The following is a 27278-nucleotide window of genomic DNA, read 5'->3' as shown; positions in this document are numbered from 1 at the left end:
TAGTTACAATTTTGACTTAAATGAGCCTGAAAACCTATGGCAAGACATGAAAATGGCTATCTAGCAATGATCAACAACCAACCTGACAGAGTTCAACAAATAAAATAAAAAAACATTTACAAATATTGAACAATGTGGAAAACCCTTAGACTTACCCAGAGACTTACCCAGAAATACTCACAGCTGTAATCGCTGCCAAAGGTGATTCTAACATTGACTAAGGGGTGAAAATACTTATGTAAATTAGTCATTATGGGGTATTGTGTGTAAATGGGTGAGAAAATAAATCAATTTAATCCGTTATGAATTCAGCCTGTAACAACAAAATGTATAATAAGTCAAGGGGTGTGAATACTTTCTGAAGGCACTGTAAACATAAAATCCCTGAACGATACAGAATCCAGTCACATTCCAGGGTGAACAGCTGAGGCTATAAGCTGTGTCCATCCTGGAGCAGCACATACTGTACATTACAACAACGCTGGATGTGATATGGCTTAGTAATGAGCTTGAGACCAACCACACACACACACACACACACACACACACACACACACACACACACACACACACACACACACACACACACACACACACACACACACACACACACACACACACACACACACACACACACACACACACACACACACACACACACACACACACACACCTCAGCTGGCAAAGTGCTGGTAAAATGTCAGTTTAACCCTCTCTATAAGGTGGCACAGTTTGATGGCAGGGCCCAGCTTCAGCCCCATACACTCCTGTACTGTGGGCAGGCTCAGCAACAGCAGGGCCTGGCCATCTATCTCCTGTCAACACGCACAACAACATGGCTCAGAAAATTACCACACTGTGAGTGTGTGTATGTGAGTGTGTTTTTCCTGGTGTGTGCGTCACTCCTACCTGGTCCCTGAATATGCGTGCCAGCGGGGCACAGTCAGTAGTTCTGATGAAACGGGTCACATCAGTGATGCTCCAGCCCAGAGGACTGCTGTCCAGATGTAGCTTCTCCTGCACCTCCACCCGCCCACTCTGAGACAGAACACACACAAAGGGGAGGTTACACGTATATAGTTCCAGGATCAGTGTGTGTGTGTGTATTTGTGTGCATAATTATGTAACCACCACTACCTTAGGTAAGGTGGGCCCGTTCTCATCGTCTGAGTAGGAGGGTGAGCGGGCGGGTTTCCTGCGCTGGCGACGGGGTCTGTCCCGGGGGCGAGGTTCTATAGGGGTGGGACAGGGGGAGGGAGAGGGGGGCTGGGACTTCCTCTCTGATACCTCATAGTCATCCTGCGGCTCTGAGCCTGAGTCCTCTTCACTCAGAGAGTAGTCCTCATCCAGGTCCTCCTCTTCTCCACTAGCCTGGGGTGGAAGAAATGTGGACAGTTATGATTAGTTTGAATACTGGCTCCTTTCATATAAAAGTTCCCCGTAACATCAGATCTATAATCAGATTTCTCTGCAACCTACCCCAAATCCTAACCTTAACCGTTAGATAACATCTGACCCGGGACCAATAGTTAGGGGCAACTCTTCTGGCTTCTCTGTGATGATTAAGTTAATGGCAGTTGATGGAGATGAACGTAAGAATGTGCAGTACCAGTGGGGAGCCAGCAGGGGTGCTGTCTACAGAGGTAGACAGGTGTTTCTTCTTGAGGACAAATAGGGGCTTTTTCTTCTTCCTCCTGCTCCCCTGCTTGGTGCTGCTCTCCAGGTTGGTGTAACCACCAAGGGGAAGGCTGATTCGCTTGGTCTTCTGCTTACCATAGTAATGAGCTATAGAGCACATAGACATACACCAAGGAAACTATTTAGTAACCAAAAAAAGTGTTAAACAAATCAAAATATATTTTATATTTAAGATTCTTCAAAGTAGCGACCCTTTACCTTGATGACAGCTTTGCACACTCTTGGCATTCTCTCAAACAGCTTAATGAGGTAGTCACCTGGAATGCATTTCAATTAACAGGTGTGCCATGTTAAAAGTTAATTTGTGGAATTTCTTTCCTTCTTAACGCGTTTGAGCCAATCAGTTGCATTGTGACAAGCTAGGGGTGGTTTACAGAAGATAGCCCTATTTGGTAAAAGACCAAGTCCATATTATGGCAAGAACAGCTCAAATAAGCAAAGGGAAACGACAGTCCATCATTACTTTAAGAAATGAAGGTCAGTCAATACGGACAATTTCAAGAACGTTAAGTTTTAAAAGCAGTCGCAAAAACCATCAAGCGCTATGACGAAACTCACTCTTATGAGGACCGCCACAGGAAAGGAAGACACAGAGTTACCTCTGCTGTAGAGGATAAGTTCATTATAGTTAACTGCACCTCAGAAATTGCAGCCCAAATAAATGCTTCACAGAGTTCAAGTAACAGACACATCTCAACATCAACTGTTCACAGGAGACTGCGTGAATCAGGCCTTCATGGTCAAACTGCTGCAAAGAAACCACTATTAGAGGACACCAATAATAAGAATAGATCTACTTGGGCCAAGAAACACAAGGAATGGACATTAGACCGGTGGAAATCTGTCCTTTGGTCTGATGAGTCCAAATTTGAGATTTCTGGTTGAAACCACTGTGTCTTTGTGAGATGCAGAGTAGGTGAACAGATGATCTCTGCATGTGTGATTCTCACCGTGAAGCATGGAGGAGGTGTGATGGTACTTTGCTGGTGACACTGTCGCTGATTTAGAATTCAAGGCACACTTAACCAGCATGGCTACCACAGCATTCTGCAGCGATACACCATCCCACCTGGTTTGCGCTTAGTGGGACGATGACCCAACACACCTCCAGGCTGTATAAGGGCTATTTGGCCAAGAAGGAGAGTGATGAAGTGCTGCATCAGATGACCTGGTTTGGGAAGAGTTGGACCGCAGAGTGAAGGAAAAGCAGCCAACAAGTGCTCAGCATATGTGGGAACTCCTTCAAGACTGTTGGAAAAGCATTCCAGTTCCAGTTGAGTGTCCAAAGCTGTCATCAATGCAAAGGGTGGCTACTTTGAAGAACCTAAAAAATATATTTTGATTTGTTTAACACTTTTTTGGGTACTACATGATTCCATATGTGTTAGTTCATAGTTTTGATGTCTTCACTATTATTCTACAATGTAGAAAATAGTAAAAAATAAAGAAAAACCCTAGGTGTCCAAACTTTTGACTGGTACTGTATGTATGCGTGTGTGCATGTTTGGTATCACGTACTGTATTTGGTCTTGGTGAGAAGGGAGCAGTTCTCCGAGCAGTCTTCCAGCACCATGTGAGGTGCGATCAGGTTGGGGCAGCACTCCAGCCTCACACACGTCTTCCTGCAGAACTCAGCCACCTGGTCAGCTGTACGGGCAATCCCCACAGTGGCCCGGTAACTCTTCCCTTTGTACCTTCAAACCACAACATGGTCCAGAGCAGAATCTGATCCATTACTGTCTGTCAGACACCAATGTGGTAGGGAGCATCTCTTCCAGTATGATGTTTATGCAGCAGAGAGTGTGTATATCCTCAGTGTCACTCGACTACTACCATGCAGTGGCTTGCAAAAGTATTCACCCTCCCTTGGTATTTTTCCTATTTTGTTGCCTTACAACCTGGAATTTGTATCATTTGATATAAACAACATGCCTACCACTTTGAAGATGCAAAATATTTTTTATTGTGAAACAAACAAGAAATAAGACAAAAAAACGGAACACTTGAGCGTGCATAATTGCCACCTTTTGCAGCAATTACAGCTGCAAGTATCTTGGGGTATGTCTCTATAAGCTTGGCACATCTAGCCACTGGGATTTTTGCCCATTCTTCAAGGCAAAACTGCTCCAGCTCCTTCAAGTTGGATGGGTTCCGCTGGTGTACAGCAATCTTCAAGTCATACCACAGATTCTCAATTGGATTGAGGTCTGGGCTTTGACTAGGCCATTCCAAGACATTTAAATGTTTCCCCTTAAACCACTCAAGTGTTGCTTTAGCAGTATGCTTAGGGTCATTCTCCATCCCAGTCTCATATCTCTGGAAGACTGAAAACAGGTTTCCCTCAAGAATTTCCCTGTATTTAGCGCCATCCATCATTCCTTCAATTCTGACCAGTTTTGCCATCCCTGCAGATGAAAAACATCCCCACAGCATGATGCTGCCACCACCATGCTTCACTGTGGGATGGTTTTCTCGGGGTGATGTTAGGTGTCGGGTTTGTGCCAGACATAGCATTTTCATTGATGGCCAAAAAGCTAAATTTTTGTTTCATCTGACCAGAGTACCTTCTTTCATATGTTTGGGGAGTCTCCCTCATGCCTTTTGGCAAACACCAAATGTGTTTGCGTATTTTTTTCTTTAAGCAATGGCTTTTTTTCTGGCCACTCTTTTGTAAAGCCCAGCTCTGTGGAGTTTACGGCTTAAAGTGGTCCTATGGACAGATACTCCAATCTACGCTGTGGAGCTTTGCAGCTCCTTCAGGGTTATCTTTGGTCTCTTTGTTGCCTCTCTGAATAATGCCCCCCTTGCCTGGTCCATGAGTTTTGGTGGGCGGCCCTCTCTTGGCAGGTTTGTTGTGGTGCCATATTCTTTCATTTTTTTTTAAAATGATGGATTTAATGGTGCTCCGTGGGATGTTCAAAGTTTCGGGTATTTTTTTATAACCCAACCCTGATCTGTACTTCTCCACAACTTTGTCCCTGACCTGTTGGTAGAGCTCCTTGGTCTTTATGGTGCCCCTTGCTTACTGGTGTTGCAGACTCTCGGGCCTTTCAGAACAGGTGTATATAATCTGAGATCATGTGACAGATCATGTGACACTTAGATTGCACACAGGTGGACTTTATTTAACCAATTATGTGACTTCTAAAGGTAATTGGTTGCAACAGATCTTATTTAGGGGCTTCATAGCAAAGGGGGTGAATACATATGCACGCACCACTTTTCCGTTTAAAAAAAAATAATTTAAACAAGTTATTTTTTTTTTTTTCACTTCACCAATTTGGACTATTTTGTGTATGTCCATTACATGTAATCAAAATAAAAATCAATTTAAATTACAGGTTGCAATGCAACAAAATAGGAAAAACGCCAAGGGGGATGAATACTTTGCCATGCACTGTATATAGTGGCGTTATGGTGCATACATAGCGACCTAGAATAGACCAAATCTACAGCATACAGAAATAAATTGTGTATGGTTTCTCATTTTATCACAATACTGTACAGTAAATACTATAATCTAAACAGCAATTATACAACAGGTAGGTCTAATCCTGAATGCTGACTGGTTAAAAGCGCATTCCAGCAGGTGTCTATTCTACAAGTTACCACCGGCTAAAATCTTATGACATTAAAATACCTATTTACTCTGTTCCATCTGACTGCGCAATCCACTGTCTCATCAGCCCAGCCAGGCAATTTATAATTTCGATCTCCACTATAAAAAGCCTCTTGACATTATCTCAGATTTCTTTTAGACTAACATTTAGTTTTCAACAGCGTAGATTTGTACAAACCTTGCTGTTTGTCTATCCGACATTTGCAACATTGTTTCAATATTCATATTCGATCTCCAGTAGTCCCATAGTAATGAGCGCGTCGGGAATCGGGACGAGACAGACAGGCAGGCAGCATTTCTCAGCCAGTTGGCATCATTTTTGTGGATATATACAAAGAAATGTCAGTTGAAAAAAGGTAAGACAAAATTTACTGCTGCTAGTTTGCAGTCTTTCCAGCTTCATTTTGAAGAAATTGTGTGAGCTGTGTTGTTGGCTAGGTCCTCTGAACAACAATGTCCTGACGAGAGAGCACATTTTCTATGCCAGGTGAAATCAGCCTCATTAACTCATTGTTATGGATGTGTCCAAATAAATATCACTAGAAAACAGCTTAAACAAATGCAAATGCAGCTACTTTGCTGTTATTCTGGCTGTACTTTTTGACGTCACCTAGCCGTAGTTGGCTAGCTAGCAAGGAAGGGATAAGAAAGTTTCCAGCCAGTATGGCAATGGAACATTTAGAACGAACGACTGGGTCGCGTCCATAGATACAGAAGACTGGGTTGCATCTCTGGCAACCGAACCGATAGAACAAACGACCAGCCGGCTTGAGTAGCAACCCTAGATTTGCCTTGGGACTAGATCTTGTGGAAGGATGAAATAGTATGAATAAATTCATCAAAATAATGTTTTTAATTAAAATATGTCAATCTTTGAATATGTTAGTAACCCGTTATCCTCTCATGTCCTGTGGTCCAGGTGTTGACTCTGCTGATCAGCTCGGCCTACAAGCCCAGCCAGGTGCTGAGGGAGCTACAGCAGGACCCAGAGCTCAGGGGGCACTTTGGTGGGGAATGGCAAGATGGCCCTGACAGATATGGCAGCTCTGCTTCTAGGTCCTAAGCAACTTTGCAGTATTTTGTTTTTTTTGTGTGTTATTTTTTACATTATTATCCCCCCCCCCCAATTTTTTAAATTTATTACATAACTTTTAGTTATCAGGGCTGTGGTAATTCACCAGCATTACGACCATGAATTGGATCCTTTGTTCGTACCTCCCAAGAGAATTCTCTTCGGTTATAGTCACAGGTGTGTATATTCCCCCTCAAGCCGATAGAACAACGGCCCTCAAAGAACTACACTGGACTTTATGCAAACTGGAAACCACATATCCGACCGATTAATCGGAATGGCTGATTAATTAGGGCCGATTTCAAGTTTTCATAACAATCGGAAATCGGTCATTTTGGACGGCGATTTTGCAGATGTTTTATTTTTTTTTTACACCTTGATTTAATCTTTATTTAACTAGGCAAGTCAGTTAAGAACATTCTTATTTTCAATGACGGCATAGGAACGGTGGTGTCATGACGTTGGCCTGGGGGTAGGTTTATGAGTCATAAATACCTCTTCCCCCCTTTTCCTCTCTCTACCCTACTGATGTTACATTTGCAAAACCCTTGGTTAACATAGAGATTATGGGAACATCAGAAGGTGGGGGAAAATGAACTATATTTTGGTAATCCAACCAATTGAACGTATGCGGTGGTACTTAATGAATATGATGTCGGTTCGGTTGTCATCTGAGACATTCTCATCAATGATAAGATGACAAACTCTACAGTGGAAAGTCTGCACATTGTAGTTATCGGATTCACATGGAATTGTTGTTCAATTTAAATGTTTGAATATGAAATTATTCGTGATGGGATGAAATGTGATTTTAACTTCTAAAATGTGAGATTTGGGTTTTCATGAGATAGGACTCTGCTCAATCAGTGGCCCCGCCCCTGTGAAGGGACATGGGCTATAAAACTTTTCAAACACGCCTTCCTCTCCCTTCCTATATAAGCCCTTGACGACAATATAACCTCCTGTTCCGAGGACAACAGTCCAATGTCAGAATGGTTCAGATAATAACAACAGAACGAAGCCAACATCAGTGTGAGCTTTGGTTGCGAATGGTATGAACTTTGAACTCTTATTCACTACAGAAGTGATACCTCCTAGCCGTTGAGTTAGCAACAGCAGCTGCAAACGAGGGTTAGGAAGGAACAGACAGAGTATCCCGTCTACCACACAACGACGTTACTACAACATATTCAATTTACCAGCAGAGACATAAAGGATGTTTTCCTTTATGACGTAATTTGTAATCAAGTTATGATTTAAATATGTGTATGTGTAATTCTGTGTGATTAGTTAGGTATTTAGTCAATAAATAATTAAACCCAATTTTGTATTGCTGATTCAACTTGTTAGCCAGGGTTCGTGCAGATAACCAAGAATTTACAACTTTCAGTTGAGACTGAATTAAGATGACAATTAATATTGACTGCTATTGATGTAAAATATTACCTCGGTCTTTAAGAGTTTATTTGGAAGATAACAGCTCTATAAATATCATTTTGTGGTGCCCGACTCTCTAGTTAATTACATTTACATGATTAGCTCAATCAGGTAATATCAATTACGGAGAAATTATTTTATAGAATAGTATGTCATATCACTTAATCCGGCATAGCCAAAGACACGGGCTTAACTGCCTTATTCAGGGGCAGAACGACAGATTTTTAACATTGTCAGCTCAGGGATTCAATCTTGCAACCTTACGGTTAACTCGTCCAACGCTCTAACCACCTGCCTCACGAGGAGCCCGCCTGTTACGCGAATGCAGTAAGAAGCCAAGGTATGTTGCTAGCTAGCATTAAACTTAATCAATCATAATCTAGTTATTACTACACATGGTTGATGATATTACTAGTTTATCTAGCGTGCCCTGCGTTGCATATAATCGATGCAGTGCGCATTCGCAAAAAAAGGACTGTTGTTGCGCCAACGTGTACCTAACCATAAACACCAATGACTTTCTTAAAATCAATACACAGAGGTATATATTTTTAAACCTGCATATTTAGTTAAAATAAATTAATGTTAGCAGGCAATATTAACCAGGTGAAATTGTGTCACTTCTCTTGCGTTCATTGCACGCAGTCAGGGTATATGCAACAGTTTGGGCCGCCTAGCTCATTGCGAACTAATTTGCCAGAATTTTACATAATTATGACATAACATTGAAGGTTGTGCAATGTATCAGGAATATTTAGACTGATGGATGCCACCCATTAGATAAAATACGTAATGGTTCCGAATTTCAGTGAAAGAATAAACGTCTTGTTTTCGAGATGATAGTTTCCGGATTCGACCATATTAATGAATAAACGTAGGGTGCCGTCTTTCGGATGGGACATTAAACGGGTGTCCTGACTCTCTGAGGTCATTAACGATCCCATGGCACTTATCGTAAGAGTAGGGGTGTTAACTCCGGTGTCCTGGCTAAAATCCCAATCTGACCCTCAAACCATCACGGTCACCTAATAATCCCCAGTTTACAATTGGCTCATTCCTCCCCCTCCTCTCCCCTGTAACTATTCCCCAGGTCGTTGCTGCAAATGAGAATGTGTTCTCAGTCAATTTACCTGGTAAAATAACGGATAAATAAAATAAAATAATGACCTAAGGCTCGCATTTCTGTGTGTTATTATGTTATAATTAAGTCTATGATTTGATAGAGCAGTCTGACTGAGCGATGGTAGGCACCAGCAAGCTCGTAAGCATTCATTTAAACAGCACTTTCGTGCGTTTTGCCAGCAGCTCTGCTGTTTATGACTTCAAGCCTATCAACTCCCGAGATTAGGCTGGTGTAACAATGTGATGTGAAATGGCTAGCTAGTTAGCGGGGTGCGCGCTAATATTGTTTCAAACATCACTCGCTCTGAGACTTGGAGTGGTTGTTCCCCTTGCTCTGCATGGGTAACGCTGCTTCGAGGGTGGCTGTTGTCGTTTTGTTCCTGGTTCCCATTGAGTAAATGGGAGTCTTGTGAGTGCAACCATATGAAGATCATCAAAGGTAAGTGATTCATTTTATCTCTATTTCTGACTTGTGTAACTCCTCTACTTGGCTGGTAACTGTTTGTAATGATTTGTCTGCTGGGTGCTGTTCTCAGATAATCGCATGGTATGTTTTCGCCGTAAAGCCTTTTTGAAATCTGACACCGTGGTTGGATAAACAAGAAGTTAATCTTTAAACCGATGTATAACACTTGTATGTTTTATGAATTTTTATAATGCGTATTTCTGGTTTTGAATTTGGCACTCTGCAATTTCACTGGATGTTGGCCAGGTGGTACGCTAGCGTCCCACGTACCCTAGTGAGTTTAAGGTAGCATTATTATGGTGTTATAGTGTGGTGGGTAGACTGACTTGGCCTTCAGAGTCTCTCCCTGGCCGTGCCCCCTGAGCTCTGGGTCCTGCTGCAGCTCCCTCAGCACCTGGCTGGGCTTGTAGGCCGAGCTGATCAGCAGAGTCAACACCTGGACCACAGGACAAGATACAGGGGGGTTAGAAAGCCATAGAACATGACATGGTAGGATACACCACAGAATGAAATAGAATATGTATCTGTATGGGGATAACAATGAGTTGTCATCTACAGTAGTGCCTGTGTAAGATAGAGAGGAGCTGGTAGAGGTGTGCTGCTCTCTCGTTCACCTCTTTCAGCACCAGGACACAGTTGCCAGGGCCAATGCTCTGGGGCAGCTCAGCGATACGGCCCTTGTTCAGGTAGGGGCCAGAGAAACAGCGGTGGTTGAAATAGATCTTTGGGCAGCTGTACTTCCCGTTACCCTGAGCTGCTGACATAGACAGTCACACACACATGTAAGATTTTCTCATACGCATTATTTTTGCACAAATGATTTTTCACAAGGAATTACACTCACCGTTCTCCGATTGGTTCAGATCCTGCTGCCTCGCTGCATCAGGGGCCGTGGCTTTAAGTGGAGATCTGCAATCGGATCAAACCAAAATAAACATACAGTTAAAAATAAAATAACACACGTTACAAAGTTGGGTAACAGTAGAGGGAAGTTTTGCTTTTTTAATTTCTAATCTCTCGCTCTCTGTAATAATCAAGGTCTGCAAAGCTCACTGCTTTTCTGGTTGCACCACGGTCACATGGCTCTTCCTCTGAGCTGCAACAGAACAGGAACAAAAGTCAACATCTACACATGCCAGTAACCTTCAGATAAAACACTGATATAGACCAATCACCAAAATGGTCAGGAGGTTCTTGTTGGAGCCTGACCTCTAGGTTTGTAGGGGTGTTGGAGGGGATAGCCATTACTCTCACACCAACTGACTGGAAAGATGTCCAGGGAGTCCACATGAGTGATGATGTCAGGGAGAGGCTGCTTCAACCCTGAGAAGAACACACAAAGCAGAGGGGAGTTTATGAGTGGCTGAACATGTGGCTGAATAGAATATGTAAAGTACCAGTAAAACAGATTTGGACACACCCACTCATTCAAGGGTTTTTCTTAATTTGTACTATGTTCTATACTGTAGAATAATAGTGAAGACATCAAAACTATGAAATAACACATATGGAATCATGTAGTAACCAAAAAAAGTGTTAAACAAATCCAAAATATATTTTATATTCTTCAAAGTAGCCACCCGTTGCCTTGATGACAGCTTTGCACAAGCTTGGCATTCTCTCAACCAGCTTCATGAGGTAGTCACCTGGAATGCATTTCAATTAACAGGTGTGCCTTGTTAAAAGTTAATTTGTGGAATTTCTTTCCTTCTTAATGTATTTGACCCAATCAGTTGTGTTGTAGGGATGGTATACAGAAGATAGCCCTATTTGGTAAAAGACCAAGTCCATATTATGGCAAGAACAGCTCAAATAAGCAAAGAGAAATGACAGACCATCATTACTTTAAGACATGAAGGTCAGTCACTACGGAAAATTTCAAGAACTTTAAAAGTTTCTTCAAGTGCAATCGCAAAAACCATCAAGCGCTATGATGAAACTGGCTCTCATGAGTACCACCACAGGAAAGGAAGACACAAGAGTTACCTCTGCTGCAGAGGATAAGTTCATTAGAGTTAACTGCACCTCAGAAATTGCAGCCCAAATAAATGCTTCACAGAGTTCAAGTAACAAACACATCTCAACATCAACTGTTTAGAGGAGACTGCGTGAATCAGGCCTTCATGGTCGAATTGCTACAAAGAAAGCACTACTAAAGGACACCAAGAAGAAGAGACTTGCTTGGGCCAAAAAACAAAAGCAATGGACATTAGACCGGTGGAAATCTGTCCTTTGGTCTGATGAGTCCGAATTGTGGATTTTTGGTTGCACCCGCCGTGTCTTTGTGAGACGCAGAGTAGGTGAACGGATTATCTCCGCATTTGCGGTTTCCACCATGAAGCATGGAGGATGAGATGTGATGGTGCTTTGCTGGTGACACTGTCTGTGATTTATTTAGAATTCAAGGCACACTTAACCAGCATGGCTACCACAGAATTCTTCAGCAATACGCCATCACATCTTGTTTGAGCTTAGTGGGACGGTCATTTGTTTTTCAACAGGATAATGATCCAAAACACACCTCCAGGCTGCATGACGGCTATTTGACCAAGAAGGAGAGTGATGGAGTGCTGCATCAGATGACCTGGCCTCCACAATCACCTGACCTCAACCCAATTGAGATGGTTTGGGATTAGTTGGACTGCAGAGTGAAGGAAAAGCAGCCAACAAGTGCTCAGCATATGTGGGAACTCCTTCAAGACTGTTGGAAAAGCATTCCTCATGAAGCTGGTTGAGAGAATGCCAAGAGTGTGCAAAGCTGTCATCAAGGCAAAGGGTGGTTACTTTAAAGAATCTAAAATATAAACTCAGCAAAAAAAGAAACGTTCCCTTTTCAGAACACTGTCTTTCAAAGATAATTCGTAAAAATCTAAATAACTTCATAGATCATCATTGTAAAAGGTTTAAACACTGTTTCCAGAGCTTGTTCAATGAACCATAAACAATTAATGAACATGTACCTGTGGAACGTTTGTTAAGACACTAATAGCTTACAGACGGTAGGCAATTAAGGTCACAGTAATGAAAACTTAGGACACTAAAGAGGTCTTTCTACTGACTCTGAAATACACCAAAAGAAAGATGCCCAGGGTCCCATGCTGCAAGGAGGCATGAGGACTGCAGATGTGGCCAGGGCAAAAAATTGCAATGTCCGTACTGTGAGAAGCCTAAGACAGCGCTACAGGGAGACAGGACGGACAGCTGATTGTCCTCGCAGTGGCACACCACGTGTAACAACACCGGCACAGGATCAGTACATCTGAGCATCACACCTGCAGGACAGGTACAGGATGGCATTAACAACTGCCTGAGTTACATCAGGAATGCACAATACCTCCATCAGTGCTCAGACAGTCAGCAATAGGTTGAGAGAGGCTGGACTGAGGGCTTGTAGGCCTGTTGTAAGGCAGGTCCTCACCAGACATCACCGGCAACAACGTCGCCTATGGGCACAAACGTACCGTTGCTGGACCAGACAAGACTGGCAAAAAGTGCTCTTCACTGATGAGTCGCGGTTTTGTCTCACCAAGGGTGATGGTCAGATTCGTGTTTATCATCAAAGGAATGAGCGTTACACCGAGGCCTGTACTCTGAGACGGGATCGATTCGGAGGGTCCGTCATGGTCTGGGGCGGTGTGTCACCGCATCATCGGACTGAGCTTGTTGTCATTGGAGGCAATCTCAACACTGTGCGTTACAGGGAAGACATCCTCCTCCCTCATGTGGTACCCTTCCTGCAGGCTCATCCTGACATGACCCTCCAGCATGACAATGCCACCAGCCATACTGCTCGTTCTGTGCGTGATTTCCTGCAAGACAAGAATGTGAGTGTTCTGTCATGGCCAGCGAACAGCCCGGATCTCAATCCCACTGAGCACGTCTGGGACCTGTTGGATCAGAGGGTGAGGGCTAGCGCCATTCCCTCCAGAAATGTCCGGGAACTTGCAGGTGCCTTGGTGAAGGAGTGGGGTAACATCTCACAGCAAGAACTGGCAAATCTGGTGCAGTCCATGAGGAGGAGACGCACTGCAGTACTTAATGCAGCTGGTGGCCGCACCAGATACTGACTGTTACTTTTGATTTTGACCCACCCCCCTTTGTTCAGGGACACATTATTCAATTTCTGTTAGTCACATGTCTGTGGAACTTGCTCAGTTTATGTCTCAGTTGTTGAATCGTGTTATGTTCATACAAATACTTACACATGTTAAGTTTGCTGAAAATAAACACAGTTGACAGTGAGAGGACGTTTCTTTTTTTGCTGAGTGTATTTTGATTTGTTTAACACTTTTCTGGTTACTACATACATGATTCCATATGTGTTATTTCAAAAATAAAGGAAAATAAAGGAAAACCCTTGAATGAGTAGGTGTGTCCAAACTTTTGACTGTTACTGTATATATAATAAGACTGGTAGGTGAAATTAACACCCAACAACATTATTGCCCCTCCCCCAAAACCTTACATCCCTCCAACACAGCCCTTTTCTCTCTCCTCCAGCTGTTCTGTTCTCACCTTCCAGATGCAACCAGATGTGCTGACCTCTGACCCTGGTTACGGTTGCCACGTGAACTTGCTCAGGAGAGACAGGATTCACCGCCTCCAGCCTCATGGACTCAACAAAGTCATGATCACTCTGCCCCTGGGGAGAAAACACCTGTCATCATATCAGTTGGAGTGGTGTGTGTTTTTGGTTTAACTATCCTTGTAGGGACCAGAAGTCCTCACAAGGATAGTAAAACAAGGAACATTTGTACAAGTGGGGACATTTCACTGGTCCCGACAAGGAAAAAGGCTATTTTAGGCTCAGGGTTAATTTTACAGTTAGGGTTAGGTTTTGGGTTAGGATAAGGGTTAGGGAAAAATAGGATTTTGAATGGGAATCAACTGTTTGTTCCCAAAAAGGATAGTAAAACAAACATGTGTGTGTGGTTGTGTGTGTCTCACCACGGGGAAACAGCTCTCTGGCGCTCCTTCCGCTCCACACTGTTTCAGGTAATCCGCCCAGTCAAAGTTCTGGCCCTGGTAACCTACACACCCACATACCCAGGGACACAGTAAATTCTGTGATCCATTTCACTGGATCAGTAGAATGCCTGAGGTGAGTGTATTCTGCCCTACCTGGAGGGGGACTGAGGGGTACCCCATTTTTAAGGCTCCATTGTGCAGGGAAGATTCCGGTGCTCCCATAGTGACAGAGTAAGGATAAGCCAGGCCCCGCCCCTTCACTGTCTCCCTGCAGGCTGTCCATCTGCACCCTGAAGTACTGGTCGCTCAGCACCTGGGGAACACAATGATGGCATCACTGCTACAGCCCCATACAACTAGGGGAAACCTACCATATGATAATTGTGTCATTGGTAAACACTTATCAGGAGAAGACGGATGCTGTGTGGATGAGGTGAGGGTGTTACTATGGTGACATGTAAGCGTTACCTTGGTGACAGTAGCTGGGCTGGTGTTGAAGGGGGCAGCGGGGTCCACTGCCTCTAACTTCATCCCCTCAGAGAAGCAGTGAGGAGAGAGGACTGGCCTGTCCTACAAACACACACACAGGAGATATGCCAGAGGGAGAGGGACACAGAAAGAGGGTGGGGGGAAAAGAGAGAAAGAGAGAGAGAGAGAGAGAGAGAGAGAGAGAGAAAGAGAGAGAGAGAAAGAGAGAGAGAGAGAGAGAGAGAGAGAGAGAGAGAGAAAGAGAGAGAGAGAAAGAGAGAAAATACCTTAAAGAAGTCTTCATTGATGGCTTCTTCTTTAGGCTGTCTAATGTTCTTTCTCACCTCCTCCCACTCTGTCTGGCTGCGCAAACCACGAAGCACTGCAACACACACACACACACACACACACACACACACACACACACACACACACACACACACACACACACACACAAATAAATAAATAAACACACTACAACAGTGGTCACCAGGCAACCAGCCCAGCATTAACACATCTTATTCAACAATATCTTGATGATTCATTGATTGAGGTGTATTTGTGTTTACTCTGTAGTTTTCCAAAACCAGGGTTGGTCAACAGCGCCACAAGGTGCAAAGGCAGTTCTGTTCCTTACCAGCAGGTGGGGTGAGAGAGAAGCGGTTTTCCTCAGCCCAGCCAGGTGGGTGTAAGAGGGGGTCCAGGTAGAATACCCAGCGCCTGGTCTGTGACTGAGTAAGCCCCTCCGTCCCAGTGTAGCGCAGACACAGCCGGCCCCCTATGTTGTCCTCCACCTGGGCCCCCCAGGCCACCCCTGGGTCTACACTGTCCTGCAGCTCCACACAACACCCCAGGGGGAACAGGTCTCCCCCTGTCTGGGCCTGGATACAGACAGAGAATTTTTATTTTATTTTTTACATTTATTGACACTAAACAATCAAGCTGTTCTGAAATTATTAGTAATGTTGAATAGGTCCCAACTATAGTTATGGTCCTAGTGTCCCTACCCTCCCCGCTCCTCCCTCCCCCCAGACTCACCCCCTCCAGTAGGTGTGCTGGTGCACTCCCTCCCTGAGCCAGAGCCTCCTCTAGGACAGCTTCCCAGTCAGCATGTTTCTCACGGACACCTGAACACACATCATATTTATACATTTTGTACATCGACATCCAGTACATTCCTGTATGAAAAGTTTTAAGTTTTCCAATGCATTTATTTGAACACAGGGCCAAACCGGTCTACAGCAACACAAATGTCTATTTCCATCAAACCCTATGTCACCCCCTACTCACCCTCAGGCGGTCTCATTGGTTGCCTGTGCTGTCTGCTCCAGCCCAGAGGGTGGAGGTCAGAGTTCCTGATGTCACACCAGAAGTCTGCTCGTCGGTCGTCGTGGTAACCCTCGTAGCGCAGCAGCAGCAGTTGGCCACAGGTGGTGATGATGGTGGCCACCCAGTAGGGTTGGTCAGGCTCCGAACGCACACACACCTCCAAACTCATCCCTGGAGCCAGCCCTGTCTGCAGGCTACGGTCCACCTGAGAGGGAGGGAAGGGTGTGTATGTGGATATACAATAAATTGGGCCATGACCACAAAAAACTCTGGGCCCTAAATATAAGTACCATATCTGCAAATGGGCCCTGATGCAGTGTGATAAGACCTACATGTTTGAAGGCGTGATGTGGAACCGCCAATACTCCATTCTCCTCCAGATATTCATCCCAGTTGAAGTCAGACTCCAGTTCAGAGCCGCCTTTTGAAAAACACACACAAACTTATTTACAAAGACAGAAATTTCATCTGAATACACCTCTGCCATTCAACCATTGTGAGACTCACCAGATTCCTGTGTCTCGGGGTTCATGATGCCCCCACTGTGTTCCCAACACCACCCAGGAGACTGTATTAGCAGTAGCTAAAACCACTTTGATCCAACTGAAAAAGTTACAAAAGACAGGATGTTAAATAAACACCTCTGTAGAGGTACATCTGTTTAGGGCCTGGTACTCAGTGGCCTTTAGATTTCACATATTACACACTTATACAGTTCCAAGTCCACCATCTCATATTATACACCCATTCCCCCCTCCCTCCTGAACTCAAGCTGAAAAACCCCTTCCTGTCAAAGCAGTAATATCAAACGATCATGGGATGTGATCGCAATGCGTGTGGAGTCTGCACTTTTGAGGTTATAAATTGCACCCTAGCAGCCTCTGCCTCGCGACAGGTGTTCCCGCCAGTAGCTGAAAGATATATTCTTATCTCAGAAAAGGTGTTGGTTGACCGTGACAAACTCAGCACAAAAATGCTAATGTCAGCCTACACATAATATCTTCATATTTGGTTACGAAAATGGCTGTAAGAAGCAGTCAATATAGTATTGGTCACATACAAGGATGTCATTGGTCACATATAGCCAGCCATAGACTACAGTGAAACAGTGTAATAGGCTGTACTGTGTATTAACTACAATGTTAAAATGTTTACGATGTTACTACATCAGGCCGCTTGCAATGACACATCGCAAGCTAAACAAACATCAGATAAAACACTAATCTAGAAAAAACTAGTCTGACTTTTCAGGGATAGTTTATGTCAGCATCAGCAATATTGCAATCTACTGTTGACACAATCTTGCAGGCAAAGGCGTAATGCGCCACCCCAACTTTCAATGTTATATTGTGTTCGAGTAACATTTAATTGACAACATTGAAAAGAGAATAACAAAAGCTGGCTTGCCTATGACGGGTTTACAATGTTGATCGTGGATATTAAAGTCAGTGAGAGGAGATTGATCGGGCGCGCGAAACTGATGCTCCGTTTCCACTGACCACGAGCAAGTTAACAACTGAAATGTCAAGTATGGGTATGGCGCTGCCTACTCAGTCGAGCACAATACAGCTTATTTGACACCAGGAAGAAACACACGGGAGCCACCAAGGCAGCTGAAAATAGTACATAATAAATAATAGGTAAGTATTTTGTCCACGTACGTGAATCTCACCTTTTCCTAATTCTTCCAAGTAAATTTAAAACGTTACCCCCGTCTTTCTCCTGTCCTCTGCCTCGTTCCAATATGGCACGAACCTCAACTGCGCATGCTCGATCATTCACTTTCTCAACCTGGTGCTGTCAAGAGGCGTCCCGCACTGATGGACTTGTTAATGTATTTGAGCGATTATAGGTAAAATATTGACATACTCTGCCCAAGGCATTGTGTTCTCTTTGTTTAAATTACAAATTCATAAGATAAATCAATTCAATTTATATCCTGCCACAAACAACGACCCGCTGACCGAACAAGGATAAAGCATAAGAAAACAAGCATACACAGCCAGTCGTCGTGAGCCATGCAATAAAGCACTAGTTAATACAAAAAATTAAATACAATACAGACCTATCTCGAGATCATTTTTCTGCATCAATTCTCTATCCTAAATGCAACTTTTCGTTTGTATCTCCCCTCCCCATGTTCTTTTAAATCAAAGTCTAATTTTGTAGGCCAAAGACCAGGTTGTACTTTTTTGATTCCATAGCCTTTTATCCTCTCTCAGGGTGGGGGCTCGTGCAGTAGGTCTGACTGCTCCGTTTCCATGGCAACAACATCACGAGAAGCACAAAAGGATGGATGTGGGTTGGCGGGAAACTCGACGCAATTCCTTCCATTAAATTTCAATGATTGATTGATACTAGACAATATTCGCTGCCATGCAGAGTAAATTAGCAATGTTTTTTTATACAATGATATGGGACAAATTTCCCTAATACAGTGTATTTAATCTGGCATAGGCTACAAATAACAATTTGTCAAAATCCACCTGTTTTTATTTATCAAAACCTAATTTGGTTACAAAATAGCCTACCACTCTCAAGCAGTTTACATTTTAAAAATCAACAATGTGCAGGTGAAACAGTGTTTTCAGTGCTTGCTCATACTGTACACACAAAAAGAGCTCTATTTTCATGTCTGCCTGGAGTTTGCTAAACATATTTGGACTGGAACAAGTGCTATGGTCAGATGAGCTGAAAATAGAGTTATTTGGCCATGCACACCAGTGCTGGGTTTGGTGTCAAAAGACAGATGCATATGCAGTAAAAGTGTGTAAAATATGGTGGTGGATCATTGATGATATGGGGTTATTTTGCTTCCACTGGTCCTGGGGCCCCAACGGCATCATGAACTTTACCCAGTACCAGGACAATTTAGCTGAAACTTGGCTGCAAGTGGATTTTCCTGCAAGACAATAACCCCAAGCACACATTAAAATCCACATTTTTTTGTTGTTAATTGACCACAAAAATCAACATTTTGAAATGACCATCTCAGTCTCCAGACTTGAACCCAATTGAAAACCTGTGGTTTTAATTGAAGAGGGCAGTCCATAACAGCAGATGAAGGATATCAAGGATATGGAAAGATTCTGTATGGAGGAATGGTCTAAGATTCCTCCCAATGTGTTCTCCAATCTCATAAAACATTTTAGGAAAAGGCTCAGTGCCATTATCCTCGCAAGGGGTGCTGGAGTATTGACCACTATCTTTTTGAGAAAAAACAAACATTACTCTTAAATCTCTTTCTCTGAGCAATTGTATTAGTATATAATAAAGTATATAATAATATAATTTCCCCAAAATTTGAGCATACAATATAGGTTAGTATTTGTATGTATTTATTTTATACAGTGTTTTTTGCTCATCTTTATCAATGTTGCCAATATTTTTAGACCTTACTGTGTACACACACACACACACACACACACACACACACATTTTTGGCCAGTGAGCTGCTCATTCCAACTTCACCCTCAGTCCATGACAGGGTCACATAGGATTGCAGCTGTTTCCACATTCCCCTCCAAGTCACTGTGTTCAGATCTATGTATCCTTCTGCCATTCGGATTATCCTGTCTCTCTCTCTCTCATTATAGTTGGCAGGTTACTCCTCTGCTGGGCAGGTTTAGGTGTGTTTCTTCCCATAGCGAGGTAAGAGCTGAGTCCGAACAAACTGAACAAGTTTTGTCTCTGTGAGAAGGACAGTGACAAGTACACCCAGTAGACACCCGGCTCCCACGGCGATGTGAACCAGCCTTAGTAACCATCCTCCGTCACAACAGAACACACCCTGAAACAGCAGAGTACAGACAGATAGGAAATCGGATTCTATGGTAAATAAATACATAGACAGATGAGACAATCTGTCTCACTATTATCTCTGATTATTTGAGAAGAATAAATATATAATTTGTATACTAACTCCTATTTCTATGATTGTAAGGTAGAAACAATAACTGTTTCATTAAACGTCAGAGACAGACTTAAGTGTGATTGGCTGATATGTGATTGGATGGTGTATACAGTATGTGGGATGAATCAGAGGAGGTTGGTTGGAGGAGCTATAGGAGGATGGGCTCATTGTAATGGCTGGAATGTAATTAATGGAATGGTGTCAAACACATCAGAAATAATGGAAACCACATGTTTGACTCAGCTCCATTTATTCCATTACAGCCATTACAATGAGCCTGTCTTCGTATAGCTCCTCCCACCAGCCTCCTCTGGCGTGTCCAGTAAAGCTGTGAGGAGAACAGTTATAGTGTGGTACCTCAGAGAGAGCAGTGAGGACTGCACTGAGAGCCAGAGCTAGCAGCAGAAGAGGGGAGGGCCTCAGGCCGCGCAGAGGCGTCCACTGGCTTAACAGGAAGTAGCGGTGGATGTAGAACAGGCTGTGAAGGATACGCAGGCCCATGTTCAGACAGTTAGCCAGGATGAAGCCAATGCCCCCTGCCCACCACGTCAGCATGTAAGACAGGAGCAGGAAGGAGATAGACAGAGCCAACATCACCAGGTTATACCTGGGGACAGACGAGGACAACGTAAACAACATGATACACACTGTGTGTGTGTGTGTCTGTGTGTGCCTGCCTTTTCTCACCTGTCAACCTCTTCCTTGCTCATGGCAGCAAAGACAAAGCACTCAGTTATTCCATTAATGGCCAGTAGGAGCACATAGGAGCTGTAGCATCGCAACAGACTGGGCCCTTCAATATAACACAAATATCATTACACACAACCACTCACATAAAACCAGTAGCTTGAGGAATTAGATTATTCCAATCATTGCTGAATAAGTTCCTTTATCTCTCTATAACTCCAGTGATTCAGTTGACTATGGTGGTTGACTCACTTAATTAATTGATTAATTTGGTTAGTTGACTCACCTGCACCACTGCTCAGTAGAGATCCCCCATAGATGTCCAGAGCCAGGTGGGAGTAGGCGTAACCAAACACTGTGATGATCAGACCAATCACAAGCACCAGCTTCAGCAGACACTCCAGAACTTCAGCTGCTATGGCAACCTCCTCCTGCAGACCAACCAGCAAGTGGCATCAATGCACCTGCATGAGCTATAATGTGTGTGTCAGACAACTTTATTTGTCATTGGCCACTGACAAATGGTGAAATGAGTGACTGGTATTTATTGGCTGACTCTGCCCTCTGACCTGTTTCTGCTGCCTGACGTCCCGCCCCCTCTCCAGGACTTTGGCAAAGAAGACGTAGAAGCTCTCCTCGATGGGCAGGAAGATGAAACGGGCAACCATTGAGCCCAGGTTGTTGACGATGTCGTACACGCCCTGCTCCCCGAAGCTCAGCACATTGAGGAAGGTCATGACATAACGCTCTCCCTCCGTCAGGATCTGCTTCAGAAAGGATTGCTTGAAGAAGCTCCACGTCAGCCTGGCCAACGTCCAGTCAATCACAGGCTACAGACACACACACAACGGGATGACATAGCACACACAGTTGTGACCTGACATAGTATATGAATGAATGAGCCAAACAATCAATTTATCATTGATTTGTCAGTTAATACAACCAATTGCTTTCGAGTATACTGTATACTAGCTCAGTGAGGAGTGTATGTGGTGAGTGACAGTTAGTGCTGTTGTGGTGAATGTTACCTCTCCTTCAACACTGGAGGGCAGCAGGTCTGCCACACACTGCAGGGGGAAGTACTTCCTGTTGGCCTCCCCAGAGCCCAGGAAACGCAGGAAGTAGACAAAGTAGCACAGCACCAGGAACCCTGTGTACACCAGCTATGAAGGACAGGCCAGTATAACAGTTAGCTAAGTAGATACTCGTCCACAGTGATTTATGAGGGTTGCATGCAATACCATCTCTCCTATATAGATTCATATTTACTAACACAACCTTACTCCATGACCACTTCATCTTTTTGACAATACCTTCTATGCACACAACCCTCTAACCATACTCCCTTGTAACCAGTGATGTAGTGGTAAAAAAACAAAAACAAGTGGTTAACGCTGATTGTGGTGAATTAAGCAATGCTGCCTATACTTTCAATGCATTTTTTTCTGCAAAAGGTGGGTAAACGCTTGAGCTAAATAGACAAACATAAGATCCTTTGTATAAGGGATGGGGCTGCGTACGTATGTACCTGAGCAGCAGAGAATATGTAGAGCCCCCACTGAGGAGCAGAGACCACCAGCACCACTGTCAGAACACACTTAGCCACCATGGCCAGGCTCTCAGCAACCACCTTCAGCCTGACAAACATGTGGGCCTGAGCCAGGACCCAGAGAGGCTCAGCCAGCAGCTCCTGCAGTGCGGCCAGGGCAAAGAGCCCCACAGCGGGGCCGTAGTGGGGGATAGTCAGGGGATCCGGAACCTCCAGGAGCCACAGCCACACACACACAAGGAGAGATGCCCATAGTACACCCAGTGGCAACCTGGGAGGATGGCACACACACAATCATTTGTTATGCAGATAGTGCCGATGAAAGACTCAACTGTATATGTTCTGACCAGAGCCAACACTGTGGTGCAGCTGCTCCCCTATAGTCCAACTCACGTCAGCCATAGCAGGTTGATGACTTGTCTCCAGTTGTGATCTGTTCCGCCACTCAAACAGGCTCTCCTGAAGGCCTCTCTGGACAAGAAGACCAGCGTGGAGTACAGCAGTGTCAACCTGCATACACGAACACACATGCGCGTACACATGCACACACACACACACACACACACACACACACACACACGTGCACATACAGTATGTAGTGGTGTTAGTTTTTGTTTAACTGCAGGCTTGGACAGCTCATATTGCAGCAGGTGTAATGTTATACAGAAGGCAATTCCACAGTAACAGACTGATGCTGAGACACTTTCCACTTTAAAACGTACATCAAACCGAAACCAATGATTGCAAAGTTAAACAAACCACACAACTCCCTAAACTTTGCTTCTGCACTGTTCTTCAAGTAAATGTTTTTGTAAAATATTCTGTGGAAATTGCTCAAAGTCATCCTTGTGCATAGAGTTGTACAGTTTGTTTAACTTTGCTATCATAATTTTTTGTTTGGCATACATTTTAAAGTGAAAAACTGAATCCCAGCATCACTCTGTTACCATGGAATTGCCACAGCGTAAAACAATCTTACCTGACGTTGACAACGCCAATCAGCTCTTTGGACACAAAGCGCAGTGTGAATGCGTTCAGCAAAAAGGTGAGCACACGAAACATGACCTAAAAATAACCAGGAACTTATTCAGTAGGCACATAGATAGATATGCAATGGATAGAAATGTCATCATCATGATTATCTCACGTGGAATAGAGATTGCTCTGTAACTTAGATCTCTTTCTGCCACTTTAATATTTGATGCCTTAGGACAACAAACACACACTTGCTTATGGTAGCCCATCGTATCCGATGACAACTTCCACTTCTGAGTTAATGGTGAATTCTTTGGTGACTGTAGCGTCCAATCCGAAATCCACAAACTGTATTGCAGGTGGGGCATATGCAGTCTGTGTTTGAGGGGCAGGCATGGTTGTATGTCTCCTGAGATGATTTTGCTGTCTCTTTGTGCTCCTCTCCTCCTCCCACCTCTGATCCTCACTCTGGCAGAACTGCCACAAGGTGGAACGGTTGGCTGCAGCATCCTCTAGGTCTGTGGGTTTGATGTTGCATTTCTTCAGCAACGTTTTCAGCTGGTCCTTGTAGAACTTAATCTGCCCCCTGCAGACCACCGGCCAGGATGTTCTGCGGCAAGCGCTCCTGAAACATTCTAATGACATACCCAAGCGAGCGCAGTTGGTGTTGGAGGACCATGGCCTCCATACTCTTGCAGTCGGTGTTGGGGGACCACGGCCTCCATACTCTTGCAGTTGGTGTTGGGGGACCACGGCCTCCATACTCTTGCAGTCGGTGTTGGGTGACCATGGCCTCCATACTCTTGCAGTCGGTGTTGGGTGACCACGGCCTCCATACTCTTGCAGTTGGTGTTGGGGGACCACGGCCTCCATACTCTTGCAGTTGGTGTTGGGGGACCACGGCCTCCATACTCTTGCAGTTGGTGTTGGGTGACCATGGCCTACATACTCTTGCAGTTGGTGTTGGGTGACCATGGCCTCCATACTCTTGCAGTTGGTCTTAGTATATCTGTATGAGCCACACTGTTGCACCAGATGATTCCCAGGATGCCCTGCAGGCATCTTATGTGGGATCACTTTAGCTGCTTGTTGTGGCGACTGTAAGTGGCCCAGGCTTCACAGTTGTAAAGGAGTGTGGTGATGCAGACGGCTTAATAGATGGCGACTTTGGTGTGGAGGTGGAGATCCCTGTTTTGGAAAACCTTGCGTCTGAGTTTCCCGAAGGCAGCTGATGCTTGCTTGATCCTATTTTGAATTTTGAGGTCGATGCTGCAGTCCTCCGAAAGGATGCTGCCCAGGTATTTGAAGGACGGGACTATTGCCAGTGATTTGTGTTCAATGGTGAAGACAGTCATGGTGGGTGGAGGGCTGGATCTCAATTGGCAGACCACCTCTGTCTTGGTGGTGTTGAGAGACAGTCCCATCCTACTATAGACCCTCACAGCCGCTACAAGGATGGACTGAAGGTCTTACGGAGTGTGGACCACAAGAGCACAGTCATCAGCACACTGCAGTTCAAGAAACCACTCCATCAAAACCTTGGTGGTTGCTTGGAGCCTCCTGTTGTTGAATAGGTTTCCATCCAGCCTGAAGTCCACCGCAACCCGCTGCTGTCCTCAAGCTTGTGGAGAAGCTGGGTGACACATAGGAGGAAGATGTTAAAGAGTACTGGTGCCAGCACACACCCCTGCCTCAAACCAAAGTGCACGGACTCCTGGCCTCCCGAGCCATCATCCCATCATGGAACTGGCAAAGGATGTTGATAAATATGTCTGGACAGCCAAATTTGAGTAGAATGCCCCATAGTAGTTCCCTGCTCACAGTGTCGAAGGCCTTGAAGAGGTCGACAAAGGCCATGAAAAGGTCCTAATGTTGTTCACGGCACTTCTCCTGAAGTTGCTGTGCCATGAATATCATGTCAACCATACTCCTGTTCTTTCTGAATCCACACTCCGGCAGCAGTTCCTCTGTGATGTTGTTCGCCAGCCTGTGAGCATCACCGTGGCCAGGACCTTGCCGGCAACAGCCAGAAGGGATATCCCCCGGCTGTTGCCGCAGATGGACTTGTCACCCTTGTTCTTATAGATGGTGACAATGTTTGCATCCCGCCACTGTTGAGGGACGATCTCATGGTCCCAAACCTCAGTGATGTACTGGTGGAGCATTCTGGTGCAGAAGTAACCTCCCTTCTTAAGTAGCTCTGCCGGGATGCTGTCAGCGCCAGGAGTCTTGTTGTTCTTGAGGGAACGTATAGCTGATAACACCTCTAGGAAGGCCTGTAGGAAAGTGCTGATTGAGTAGTGCGTCAAAGTGGTCAGCCCACTTCATCAGGATCTAGTTTTAGTCCTTCAAGAGAGTCAGACCATCAGCTGTTTTCATGGGAGTGATGGAGCGACTTCTTGGGCCATAGATGGAGCGACTTCTAGGGCCAACTTCTAGGGCCCGGTTCCCGAGTGGCGCAGTGGTGTAAGTCACTGCATCTCAGTGTTAGAGGCGTCACTACAGACCCTGGTTCGATTCCAGGCTGTATCACAACCGGCCGTGATTGGGAGTCCTATAGGGTGGCGCACAATTGACCCAGCGTCGTCTGGGTTAGGGTGTGGCCGGGGTAGGCCGTCATTGTAAATAAGAATTTGTTCTTAACTGACTTGCCTAGTTAAATAAAGGTTACATAAAAAATAAATGTGCTTTAGTTGATTGGTAGAAATGTGGATTTCCTGTGACTTATCGTCCACCATTTGTTCTGCAGAGCACGCAAGGTTGTTTGCGCCATTGCTTGCGAAGGGTAACAGATGTGGGGCTGTTGAGAGTAGCCCTGTGCATATTGTCCAGTAAGGTTGTGATGGTGTCATCGAACCAGTCCTGATGTTTCCTACCTTTGTAGCCAATGGAGTGGGCCGCTGCCTGATAGCGCACTGAGCTAATAGATGCCCACTTCTGGTCCTCTGCGCTCAGAAGAGGCTCAGTCTCCCTCAGCGAGACGGATGTACATATAACCTCAATTATCTCGACTAACCGGTGCTAACCGATCGCACATTGACTCTGTACCGATACCAAACTCGTTATTGTCATTTTACTGTTGCTCTTTAATTATTTGTTACTTTTATTTCACGTATTTTCGCTCTTAAAACTGCATTGTTTGTTAAGGGCATGTAAGTAGGCATTTCACTGTTGTATTCGGCGCATGTGACAAATACAGCATAACGCATATTGGCTAGATAATCGTATCAACAACTGCTAGAAAATAGAATATATAAAATAGAAAAAATTGCTACATAAAAGGATATTTCACTACAACTAACTTAAAAGTATGTCCTCCACATGCTACTCTGAGGGAGTGGATATAAGGAATTTTATCAAGGACACTATTGTTATCAAGTGAAAAAAAGGAGTTTGGCATAGCTAATTATAATAGCTAGCTACTTTACCTGAAGCAAGACATTGTATGACGCGAGAGTGGAGGCATTCTTCAACATATCTTGGGAACTCATCGTACAGCTAGCTAGCTAGCCCTCTTCCTTTGAGGCTTGTGACAAGGCTTCTCCAGAAACTGCACCGTGAAAAGGAGCAGACTCACAGATACGGACAGTAAGTGCGTTATGAAGTATGAATCTGTACTAATTTTTGTGCCATTTGTCTTTTCTGGTGGATCGTATGACCAGACCTGACTACATACAGCTTTAGAGATTTCATGCTATCAACTTCCGTACACATGGAAAGTCACTACAACGTCACCAGAACGTGTGTATATTATGCAAGTGGGCCCGCTAGGCGGCGTGGTCACCCCAACGGTTGAGTTTTGGATGCAGGAACTACCGTAAATAAGAAATGGAAGTCTCATGGGAATACTGCTATGTTACGTTCAACATCGCATACCAAAACATAAAAATTATTTTAGAATGGACATTTACTTGTGCCAATTGTGTTCGTTTCTGTGTCTGTTCACAATTTGCAAAAAGCAAATGCCATTTCTTC

General features: G+C 44.4%; 2 protein-coding genes across 6 annotated transcripts; both read right to left on the bottom strand.

The window, feature by feature from the left end:
* On the bottom strand, positions 1-17986 carry LOC110528987 (scm-like with four MBT domains protein 1). Of its 4 annotated transcripts, none has more exons than XM_036983674.1 (21): positions 17852-17986; positions 16687-16782; positions 16512-16600; positions 16141-16384; positions 15889-15977; positions 15488-15731; positions 15138-15232; positions 14851-14952; positions 14536-14695; positions 14362-14444; positions 13930-14056; positions 10624-10737; positions 10468-10510; positions 10259-10323; positions 10029-10171; positions 9741-9850; positions 3217-3392; positions 1610-1785; positions 1138-1371; positions 910-1038; positions 1-815 (listed from the first exon to the last, which is right to left on the bottom strand). In XM_036983674.1, exons 2-21 carry the CDS (start codon positions 16709-16711, stop codon positions 675-677), a joined length of 2589 nt encoding a protein of 862 aa, XP_036839569.1. In that variant the 5' UTR covers positions 16712-16782; positions 17852-17986; the 3' UTR covers positions 1-674. The 4 variants fall into 4 exon arrangements, with proteins under 4 accessions (XP_036839569.1, XP_036839573.1, XP_036839570.1 ...); XM_036983678.1 differs by having other exon boundaries at positions 10029-10168; XM_036983675.1 differs by having other exon boundaries at positions 17889-17955.
* Positions 654-27048, bottom strand: rft1 (RFT1 homolog). 2 transcript variants are annotated; one of them, XR_002474201.2, is made up of 11 exons: positions 26732-27048; positions 23308-23393; positions 22722-22838; positions 22308-22599; positions 21808-21942; positions 21349-21609; positions 21066-21210; positions 20780-20885; positions 20450-20699; positions 19586-19969; positions 654-673 (listed from the first exon to the last, which is right to left on the bottom strand). XR_002474201.2 is itself a non-coding variant. In XM_021609957.2 (10 exons), the coding sequence occupies exons 1-10, from the start codon at positions 26792-26794 to the stop codon at positions 19805-19807; spliced, it is 1620 nt and encodes a 539-aa protein (XP_021465632.1). In that variant the 5' UTR covers positions 26795-27048; the 3' UTR covers positions 19504-19804. The 2 variants fall into 2 exon arrangements, 1 of the variants encoding a protein (XP_021465632.1); XM_021609957.2 differs by lacking the exon at positions 654-673 and having other exon boundaries at positions 19504-19969.
* Between the last annotated feature and the right edge of the window lie 230 nt (positions 27049-27278).

This window comes from Oncorhynchus mykiss, chromosome 7, assembly GCF_013265735.2.
Source record: "Oncorhynchus mykiss isolate Arlee chromosome 7, USDA_OmykA_1.1, whole genome shotgun sequence".
Taxonomy (NCBI): domain Eukaryota; kingdom Metazoa; phylum Chordata; class Actinopteri; order Salmoniformes; family Salmonidae; genus Oncorhynchus; species Oncorhynchus mykiss.
The sequence above is the reverse complement of the archived record's forward strand: the minus strand, read 5'-3'. Positions and strand labels throughout refer to the sequence as shown.

Coding starts and splice junctions, on each gene's coding strand:
- LOC110528987 (XM_036983674.1), bottom strand. CDS start 16,711: ATGAACCCCGAGACACAGGAATCTG. Junction 15,732..15,888: donor CAGCACACCTACTGGAGGGG/GTGAGTCTGGGG, acceptor GTCTGTATCCAG/GCCCAGACAGGGGGAGACCT. Junction 14,696..14,850: donor GCCCAGCTACTGTCACCAAG/GTAACGCTTACA, acceptor TGTGTTCCCCAG/GTGCTGAGCGACCAGTACTT.
- rft1 (XM_021609957.2), bottom strand. CDS start 26,794: ATGAGTTCCCAAGATATGTTGAAGAATGCCTCCACTCTCGCGTCATAC. Junction 22,600..22,721: donor ATCAACCTGCTATGGCTGAC/GTGAGTTGGACT, acceptor CCATCCTCCCAG/GTTGCCACTGGGTGTACTAT. Junction 21,610..21,807: donor CCTCCAGTGTTGAAGGAGAG/GTAACATTCACC, acceptor GTGTGTCTGTAG/CCTGTGATTGACTGGACGTT.